Source organism: Egretta garzetta, unplaced genomic scaffold, assembly GCF_000687185.1.
Source record: "Egretta garzetta isolate BGI_Z169 unplaced genomic scaffold, ASM68718v1 scaffold297, whole genome shotgun sequence".
NCBI lineage: Eukaryota > Metazoa > Chordata > Aves > Pelecaniformes > Ardeidae > Egretta > Egretta garzetta.
Genome location: NW_009260410.1, coordinates 5,675,220 through 5,685,145, shown reverse-complemented (window position 1 = coordinate 5,685,145; position 9,926 = coordinate 5,675,220). Strand labels below are relative to the sequence as shown.

The window sequence follows — 9,926 nt, the reverse complement described above, 5'->3', positions numbered from 1 at the left end:
TTTCCCTTGGATAAATTACAAAATGTTCTTGTCAAAGTTCATTCTGTCATCAGTGTTTTTGTTCCATAACAGGGTGAAACTGGTCTTCCTGGAGCAAATGGATCACCGGGCCAACCGGTAAATATATGTATCCTGTAGTATTTAAATGGAAGTGCCAATGGCACCTCCCAGTTAACTGAGTTACTTATCTTTCTTTTAACTTTAATTACCCCACCACATGCATTGAACAATTCTTAGACATGCAAATAAGAGCAGTGTCTCTTTGCTCGGCCATATTATTTTGGAAGTCATTCAACAGACTCATTTTCTTATGTTTCCTAGGGACCAAGAGGCCCACCTGGTGAAAGAGGAAGACCTGGGAATCCTGGTGGTCCTGTAAGTAGTTGCAGCTGTTGTTCTTATTCAGAAGCAGAGCATAGTTTGTTTCAATATATTGACAATTCCTTACTTCATAGATTTACCTTAATACAGTTATAATGCAAAGGATTAGAAAACTATATAGCATCTGTAAAATCATACACAAAACCTTTTAAGTCTCCAATTAAAGACGTAACACTTCTAACTCACATGTTCACCACCTTATTCTCTATTTCCTTTTTTCAAACTAATACATCACACATTGAGGGAGAGTTCAGTGTTTCTGCATAAGCTCAGGTTCAGCCAAGAGTTAGACAGAGGAGGAGTGGAAGCAAAGGGGAGAAGCAGAAGGCAGAGAGAGGAAAAACTGCAATCTCAGAAGTAATTTGCAGGAAAAAGATAAAATTAGTCTTTGACTGAGATTAGGGGGTACATTCTTTGCTCTGAAGGAAGTCATAGTTCATAGTGTCCAACACAACCCAAAATAAAGCACAACTAAAGTATAACAACCAGCAACTTGTTTGTACAAACACTATATCACCTGAGCAGTGGACCTGGTCTAACATGTCTACAAGACCAGCAACAGGATTTAAATCATACCACTGTTTGTTAGGGTTCTGGAGTGAAATTTTAGTCTTTCATGTGAATTAGGAGTAAGTGTTATTTTGAAATATACAGCTATTGCAATCTTCTTTTTTTAACCTTAAGAACTGTCCACGCAGATGATGCTTTGTTGCTGTTATTTCCTTAAGAAATGTAATAAGGATACATTTTTGCATCTTGCTGTCAAATCATACAGGATAAAGTGTTGGATATTCCTTCACAAAATATTTAGTTAATTATTATTTTAGAATTTCAGTTGAGGAATCCTTGGGTCTTGGTCAGCTAAGTGGAAAAGTACAGACAGAAAAAGATGGTGTGTGAGTCATGGGGATTAAAGCATGTGTGTTCTGTGTCCAGGGTAGTGCTCTGTACCCAACACTTCTCTCCTTTCTGTAGGGTGCCCATGGCAAAGACGGATCTCCAGGAGCAGCTGGCCCACCTGTAAGATGACTTGCAGACCTTTGACTTTAAGTATTTGTGTTGCTCAAGTCTAGTTACTTCTAGCTGATGTTCTGCAGTGCTGGCAAACCCGAGACTGGCAGCGCACTCATTTAAGAACAAGCATTTTATTTAATTATATTTCATAATGGCGTTGGTTACGATGCTTGAAGCATACAGTGCAATAGGAGAGCTTTAACACTGCAAATCAGAAAATTCATAAATCCCAAATGAGATTATTCTCAGAGAACATACAGATGGATAGAATTTCTGTTCTCTATGCAGATCAAATTTTGAATGGTCTTATCAAATACATTATTTAGGTGTCTGAGGTGGGCAAAAAATTTTCCATCTGCCTAGAAACCTGCATATGTCCACTCATATGTGTAACAGCTATATTGGCTTTTTTTTTCCTACACCTTTTTTATAATTAGAACAAATTTTGAACATTTTTTCTAACAATCTCTTTAATGATAGCTTTCATGTTTTTTTGAATTTACAACAGAGATATTTAGCTTAACATGTAAAAGTCAGGGTTACTAAGACGCAGATGTGATATTTTTGGACTAGCTAAATTTCATCTTCTACAGCATGATTTATATTTGCTATTTTGCCAGGTCTTTCCTTACTGAGAGAAAAATCACATAATCAGACATTTTTTTAACTTAAAATTAATTCCATATGGCTTTTACCTTTTGCATTAATAGTATTTCTTTCACTTTTAAGGGTCCCACAGGTCCCCCTGGAACTGCAGGATTTCCAGGATCTCCAGGTTTTAAGGTATTCAGCTAAAGATGCATACTAATATAGGATTTGGTCCTTTCTCTAGTTAGCCAGCTCATGTCACTGTACATCTTTATTTTATGAGTCCTCCTTTTTTCTGGCTCCTATTACACTGTTTGCAAGCCTCAAACTGATGTGTTTTCATACACAGCATGAAACAAACCCTCATCACAAATACCCACCCCAAAGCACCATTAAGTGGTAGAGCCAATGCTTTATGTTGCGTTATGGAAGGGACTCAGGTAAACTTCTCACAAGTAGAGGAGCTGTGCAGCATGTGCTGGCTGGAGTGCGTGGGTACCTTGTGCCTCAGCACCAGGGTCATGCTGCTGATTTGGCTCTTGCACTCAGGTGATGATGGTGGTAACCTTCTTCCCAAATCACACAAAGATGCCACAGTAGAAGAAGAAGCCATGAAGCTAATACTGATTGCCCTGGAGACAAGAATAAAATCCATTCATTTTCTCTTTTTACTATTTTTCCCTAGGGTGAAACTGGTCCTCCTGGTCCTTCTGGTCCTACTGGTAGTCCTGGAGAGAGAGGAGAACCTGGTCCTCAGGGTCTTGCTGGGCCAGCTGGGCCTCAGGTACGTAAATACCACATGGGAACTGAGAAGTGTTGTGCCACCTGCTCTTCACAAAGTCCTGCATGCCCTTTGGTTTAGTCCTAGGCTAGCAGTGTTAGTTATTTATAAATTTATTTTTCAGGGCCCTCCTGGAAGAGCCGGAAGCCCTGGCAACAAGGGTGAAATGGTGGGTACTTTTCATATCACTGACTTTTGCTGCTCTGTGTTGGTGAGAGTCATTGTTTGGACTGGGCAGAGTCCAACAATACCCTGCTCTCTTCATCCCCATCTGCTGTTCACTCTCCACAGGGACCTGCTGGTATTCCTGGTGCTCCTGGTCTTCCAGGAGGCCGCGGTCTTCCTGGTACTCCAGGTACAAGTGGAAACCCTGGAGCAAAAGGCACTCCGGTGAGTTAGTAATATTCATTACACTGGTTGTACAAATAAATATGACAGAAGTAGTTCTGATATAATTTTAAAAAACCCGTTGAAGTTTTCCTGTTCACTTGAGATGGTCTAACAAATAGGTAATTATTTTTATAAAGATATATTTATCTTTCACACATTTATATATTGGTATCTATAAAATTATACATAAATATGATAATATTTATTTGTTTTCCTAAATTATCTATCAATTCTGAAACACACAACAAAAAAAAAGCTTGTCTAAAATGACTACATTTGACAAAATATGTTGTTTTAAAATCCTAATTTCACCTGTTTATATTCCCATGGGCTGAGTCTACAGTCCACTACACCTAGTGAGTTGTACCTACTCTTATACTGTCATTTACCCCAGCAGGCTCTTTTCTGACAGCCTTACACCACACGTAGTTCTTTGGCAGAGAAAATATTAAGGGACTTCAAGCAAAAGTCTCAATGATGTCTGAAATAGCTCAGAAACAGACAAAAAATTTTACTCAGTGGTGTTTAAGATTGTATCACTTCTTTGGTTTACTGGATTTTTAAGGAGCCCCATGCATTCCACATCCAAGTTCAACTAGTGCATGCTAACTCCTTTGCAGAATGTAAAATAATAAAAATGAGTCCATAATTTGAAAGATACTATGTCCACTTCCAGTATTTTAGTACATCTAGTAGCTCTAGAATAATACCCTGTTGCAATCCGTAATCTTAATGAGATTTTCTTCCTTTTAGGGAGAACCTGGTAAGAATGGTGCAAAAGGAGATCCAGGCCCAAAAGGCGAACGTGTAAGTGATTTTAAAATGTGTTCAGAGACTTCTTCCAAGGAAGTCTGAATCCCGAATCATTCCCCATCAAAACCTGGGGGGGTGGAGGGGGGTTGGAAGCTTCTAACCTCACTGGTGAACTTTTGTTGTTGTTGTTGCCAGGGTGAAAATGGCACCCCAGGTGCTCCTGGACCGCCTGGTGAGGAAGGCAAAAGAGGTGCAAATGGTGAACCTGGCCAGAATGGCGTACCTGGTACCCCTGGAGAAAGGGTAAGCTGCTGTAGGTGACCATGCACAAGATACATTCTGAGTTAATGCAGAGACAGCAAAATCTGGTGTTCAAAATACTTTGAGGAGAAATTTGGCTCCGTATCTGTTCTCAGCAAATTCCAGATGTGAAACTGGGTTACGAAACTGGGGAGAATTCTTATCTAGTTCCTCATCTGAATTGCAATGCTTAGATCATTTCAGTCTGAAACACATTAATTTCCTTCTTTTTTTGATATTGAAGTAGCAGTGATCTTATATACCTGGAAGTTATAGTGAAAGATTTGTGCTGAGAAGGAACCATAAACTTTGAGAGCTACACAGGGGGAAAAAAAAATATACAAAGTTCAAAATTACTTTTCAGTTAACAAAAATGAACAATAACAAAATTTCAGCTCTGGAAAGTGAAATTAATGCAAATTCTGCTACATTCATGATATGTCTTTATGTCAACATCTTTACTGTCAATAGATCTTAAATGTCAATAACGTCAATAACAATGATATTGTCAGGATGTCTTCTATGTTATAATATCTTATTGCCAACAGGTTGTTTGGCTAGTAGATTTGGTAACTTTCCAAAAAGGATTCTCATAAATGAATTCTGAACTGATTTATTTAACAAAATAAATAGCAACAGCCTTACAAATCTTAGATTTCTGTTCCCTTCGGAACTAAAGGAAATTGTGTTGATCTATTTACAACTCCATTGATTGCAGTATTTGCTGAAGCTATGAGGAAACCAAAGATGCACAGTGAACAAATTAATCATATTAAATATATAAATAGGGCTACAAATCCAAATTTCTTGTAATCAGTGAAGATAGTAGTAGATATAAATATTAAAACAATACAATAGAACTCTTTTCATTATTAAATTAGAAGAAAAGAATTGTTCAAGACTGAATGTGTTGTTTTATTTTTTATATGAATTTAGAAAACTCATGAATAAACTAACTAATGCAGGACTGGTTAAAAATAATGGGGGACAGGCTATGATTTCAACAGGAGGGTTATATCCAAAGAGAAAATAATTCTGTAGACTTTCTTGCTACAGTGGGATATTTCTTTCATTAATTTTCATAATAATATCTCTAATGGTAAATAGTTTAGGAGAAAAAACAGTTGCCATTACCTAATTCACAAGCCTGTGATCCACATTTTGTTCTTTTATTTGGCAGGGCAACCCCGGTTTCCGTGGCTTACCCGGCACCAATGGACTTCCAGGTGAAAAGGTATAAGTCTTCCTCTAAAAAAAACCCCAAATTTCTGGAGAATCCATGTGAATTTGAATAGATTATTTCAGATTCAATATGATGCTGATTTCCTTGCTGTGAATTTCAATGTCTCTTTTTTAGGGTCCTGCAGGTGAACGTGGTAGCCCAGGTCCTCCTGGGCCCAGTGGACCTGCAGGAGAGCGTGGACAAGATGGAGGCCCAGGTCTTCCCGGAATGAGAGTAAGGACATCTCCAAGAAAATGAGATAAACTCTCAAACTCTCCAAGAAAATGAGATGCCTCATCTCAGCAGATACAATAGAGGAATCCAATTTGAAAAAAAACCCAAACTATTAATTCCTTTGAGTACATGTATTCCTAGTGCAATAGATAACCATGCAGAGACGCAGGGCATTCAGAGAACATCTGTCACAAGTGAATGAGGAAGCTTATATGAAGTTGAACATGCTCCCCAATTCTCAAAGTATGCCATGTGCTATCTGGCTTTAATGTGAATTAGCATTGGATGATTTTCTGTATTGTCTATTTACATTTTAGCAAATTTTATAATTTACTATAAAGTGCAGTACGTTTATGACATGTAATAGGTATTTGGGTTACTGTATTTATATATATATTTATATTTAAATTATTATTGAATAAACATAAATCTAATGTTTACATAATTAAATTATACATCAATTTAAATATTTCAGTATACTCAAGTATTTAATTTATACTTATTGCTTATTTGCAATTAAAGCAAATAAGCTGTTGGTCAGACTTTAATGGTATGCATCAAGAAGATTTTCAGAGACAACCTATCGTGTATTATTTACAGAATGTAACAACATTGTGTGAGCTATACTAAGAATTAACAACTGCTGACAACAAATACACTGAAATTCAAAAGTCAGTCTGAATGCAGGCTTCTGGAAACTAATTAAGATTTTATTGGAAATGAAAATTAATTATTTAAGATATAACAAAAATAATATTTAAACATATAAAACAAGCTAGCTAAAATATGTTATAAATCATGTTGGTTTTAAGCACAGGTACATAGTCAAAATTGTTTCATTCCCTGATTTTTACCATCTGAAATCAGTTTTTTTCCCACATAAAGAAAAATACATTTTTTGTGCACATTGATTAATGTCCTATGCCTTGATTATATAGGATGACTCTCAGAGAAAACAATAAATTCTTAACAAAAGAATTTGTTAGCTTTCTCCAATTTTTCCCCTAAATGGAATGGGGGAAAATGGGAGGAGTTTTAACCATTTTTAAAGAGATTAAAATCAAGCAAGTGGGTTAAAAGGTATTTTTCTATATTTATGTGTTGTAAGTTAATAGCACACATTTTAAACTGAAGAACACCACTTATTTTTCTTCAATTGCAGGGTTTGCCCGGAATTCCAGGAACCCCTGGAGGTGATGGGAAACCTGGCCCTCCAGTATGTACATTGTGCAAGTATTTTATACTAGTCCTCCTACTGACCTTACCCTCATCCCACATTATCTACATGACAGGTTGTTATCACAGTCAGATTAATTGTCTCTTTTTTTGTTTTAATTACCAGAGCACTTCATATGCTGCCACATTGTAACAACATTCTCTAGATCTTGTCATTTGATACTACTTAAAATAGAGTATACAGAAGCTTAGTTGATATACAATACACACAATAAGTTTGGAACGATCTCATCCTCACTCACTGTTTAATGAGTCATGGATATTAATTTATTTCACCTAACAAATGCCATGTCTTCATTTCTTTTTTGCTTATCCCAGGGTAATCAGGGTGAAACTGGCCGCTCTGGTCCACCTGGTCCCCCAGGCCCACGTGGTCAACCAGGTGTAATGGGTTTCCCTGGTCCTAAGGGCAATGAGGTGAGTGGGATTTCTTCACTTCTCCTGTGCTTATGCTTGATCAGTCAACTGTCACGTTGCTCTATAGTGGGACTATCTATCTGTTGCTGCAACTTGAAGTTATTGTATGCTGACCAGAACATGTATTCTAAATGTGATCTTTCTGTTTTATAAGGGTGCACCAGGTAAGAACGGAGAAAGAGGCCCTGGTGGACCACCTGGAACACCTGTAAGTTTCATTAATGTTTTGTTTACTTATATAACAATTTGATAATTACATACTATTAATTAATAATAATTTTATTACTCTTAGAAAAATTAAGTCAACCCATAACAATAGACTAATTTTTTCTTGTTTAGGGTCCTGCTGGGAAGAATGGTGATGTTGGCCTCCCAGGTCCTCCTGGACCTACTGTAAGTGTAGTAGTCCCATAAGAGGCAATTATCAGTTATTGCCAAAGTGGTCTGGCTTCTACAGATAGAGACTGTGAATTGAGGGGAAGGAAAATATTTTTAAAGATATAAAGAAGTATCCTCTTATGAAGACAAGTTAAAGGGCTCTTCTTTACCATTATTTTAATAAATTCATAGCCAAAACTTTGTTAGGAGAAACCTGAGTTAGATAGACCTGGTATAAATTGAAATGAAAAGTCAATTTAGAGCTCTTGGGCATCTACCAACTTTTCAAATTGAGATATATTAGTGCTCCCTTTATAGTTTACCAAAGCTAGCATTTCAGAGTAAAATCATGTAGAAATGTGTCTGCTGAGTTGCATCTAATGGTTGGAATGAAAAGAGCAAATACCAGAACACCAAGATACATTAGTCTTTGGGATTGTGCAATGTCATCATCAGATAATGATAAGAAAGCATAACTTAAAGGTGGTGTGGAGGTATTTATATGTTGAAATGTTCTCAATTTCTTCTTTTTTTTTTTTTTGTCTTTTTTTTTTGATTCTAGGGTGCTTCTGGGGAGAGAGGAGAACCAGGACCAGCAGGTCCACCTGGCCTCCAGGTGCTGTGTATTTATTGTTTATTGGTTTCTGATTCTTTTTAGTAGACTAACACACATACACACCCAAAAAAAAAAAAAAAAAAAAAAAAAGGAGGCATCTAAACATTTTTATTAGGGTGCATGTCATCATATTTTGAAGTAAAGCAGATCAACCACTTGACAAAAGTTATTGCTTAATATTTCATAATGGCAAACCAGATGGCTAGCTCAGTAGATTATGTCACATCATTAGCTATCAAATTAGCACCTTCTGCTTTGAAAAGGATTGAAATGAGTTAGGTACACATCTTCATTTCAGAAAAGTTTGCTAGATAGGCAAATGCATAGTTTATCGATGTTACAGAGATAATACTGTTCCTTCATACAGGGATTGCCTGGTGGACCAGGACCAGCTGGAGAGAATGGAAAGCCTGGAGAACCAGTAAGCAGTAGTTCCTTTTTTTCAAAAACAACAAAAAATATATGAAAAGCTCTTCCTAGTTTACATTTCGAAATTCAGACAGCTATCAGCACTCTGCAGAGCAGAGAAGTCTCCTTTAAGGGATAATAGGCGAGAGAAACAGGGTGCCAATGCAGATTTGCTAAGTAAAGTGCATGAATAACTTGCATTTATTTTCTCATAAACAGGGACCAAAAGGTGATGTTGGAGGACCTGGATTCCCAGGCCCTAAGGTAAATTACACAGCAATGTTTCTATTAATACATTAAGGAATTAACAAATTATGAGCCTGAGAACAAAGAATAACACATTTCTTTGCCACAGGGTGAAAATGGTATTCCAGGTGAACGTGGTCCACAGGGTCCTGCAGGACCTCCTGGAACAAGAGGTGGGCCAGGTCCTGCTGGCTCAGAAGGTGCCAAGGTACCCACAGACTTGTTTGCTTCCTGCTATTATGTGCATCATTCAGGTTCTTTTTTTTTTTTTTTTTTTTTTAAATCTTTTCTAATTATTCTTTGTTACTCTCTAGGGTCCTCCTGGACCCCCTGGTGCTCCTGGAGGCACAGGGCTGCCTGGCTTACAGGGGATGCCAGGAGAAAGAGGAGCTTCTGGAAGTCCTGGACCAAAAGGGGATAAGGTAACACAACCATACACATGCTCTGCCAATTTTATGCTAACTCAGTGTTACCTTCTCACAAGGCACTGGGTTTGTTCATGTCTTCGCTTTTGGCCTGATTTCAGAGGTACTGGATCTGTAGCAGTGTTGTTGATTTAGCAGTGTGATATGGGTCCTATGTGTTAAAAAAGATAGGATTTTTCACCTGATTTAATATATGCTAGATAGTTTGCTGTGTTAGATCTCTTGGGGTATGTCAAAACAGTAGTAATGAAGCTAATAAACAATGAGAAAAGTTCATACCATCAGCAAACAGTTAGGCATGGAGTCCATTTTGAATCAATTTTTGGTTTTTTCCATCAACATGTTCAGTGTCTGATGCTGAATACTGGGCAGAACGTCATCCCCATTTTAGATTTGTATGATCACAATAAGGAAATCTGGTTATTGAGATACCTTCAGCATAAGATCTTCTCCTCAGCAATGTTTTCATTTTTCTTTTCACACACACACCCCTTATGCTCATCTTATGCTTGCTTTTTGCTGATACTTGTTATGTCT

At 37.3% G+C, this 9,926-nt stretch overlaps 1 protein-coding gene across 1 annotated transcript in view; it reads left to right on the top strand.

Annotated features, from left to right (window-relative positions):
• The window catches only part of COL3A1 (collagen type III alpha 1 chain), a 52,763-nt gene that overhangs the window by 30,006 nt on the left and 12,831 nt on the right, over window positions 1-9,926 (top strand). The window contains exons 13-32 of the mRNA XM_009643542.2: window positions 73-117; window positions 322-375; window positions 1,357-1,401; window positions 2,125-2,178; window positions 2,669-2,767; window positions 2,889-2,933; window positions 3,056-3,154; window positions 3,908-3,961; window positions 4,103-4,210; window positions 5,388-5,441; window positions 5,565-5,663; window positions 6,826-6,879; window positions 7,218-7,316; window positions 7,471-7,524; window positions 7,656-7,709; window positions 8,257-8,310; window positions 8,678-8,731; window positions 8,938-8,982; window positions 9,074-9,172; window positions 9,279-9,386. Coding sequence (XP_009641837.1) covers window positions 73-117; window positions 322-375; window positions 1,357-1,401; window positions 2,125-2,178; window positions 2,669-2,767; window positions 2,889-2,933; window positions 3,056-3,154; window positions 3,908-3,961; window positions 4,103-4,210; window positions 5,388-5,441; window positions 5,565-5,663; window positions 6,826-6,879; window positions 7,218-7,316; window positions 7,471-7,524; window positions 7,656-7,709; window positions 8,257-8,310; window positions 8,678-8,731; window positions 8,938-8,982; window positions 9,074-9,172; window positions 9,279-9,386 — 1,377 coding nt within the window. The remainder of the gene's footprint in view (window positions 1-72; window positions 118-321; window positions 376-1,356; window positions 1,402-2,124; window positions 2,179-2,668; window positions 2,768-2,888; window positions 2,934-3,055; window positions 3,155-3,907; window positions 3,962-4,102; window positions 4,211-5,387; window positions 5,442-5,564; window positions 5,664-6,825; window positions 6,880-7,217; window positions 7,317-7,470; window positions 7,525-7,655; window positions 7,710-8,256; window positions 8,311-8,677; window positions 8,732-8,937; window positions 8,983-9,073; window positions 9,173-9,278; window positions 9,387-9,926) is intronic.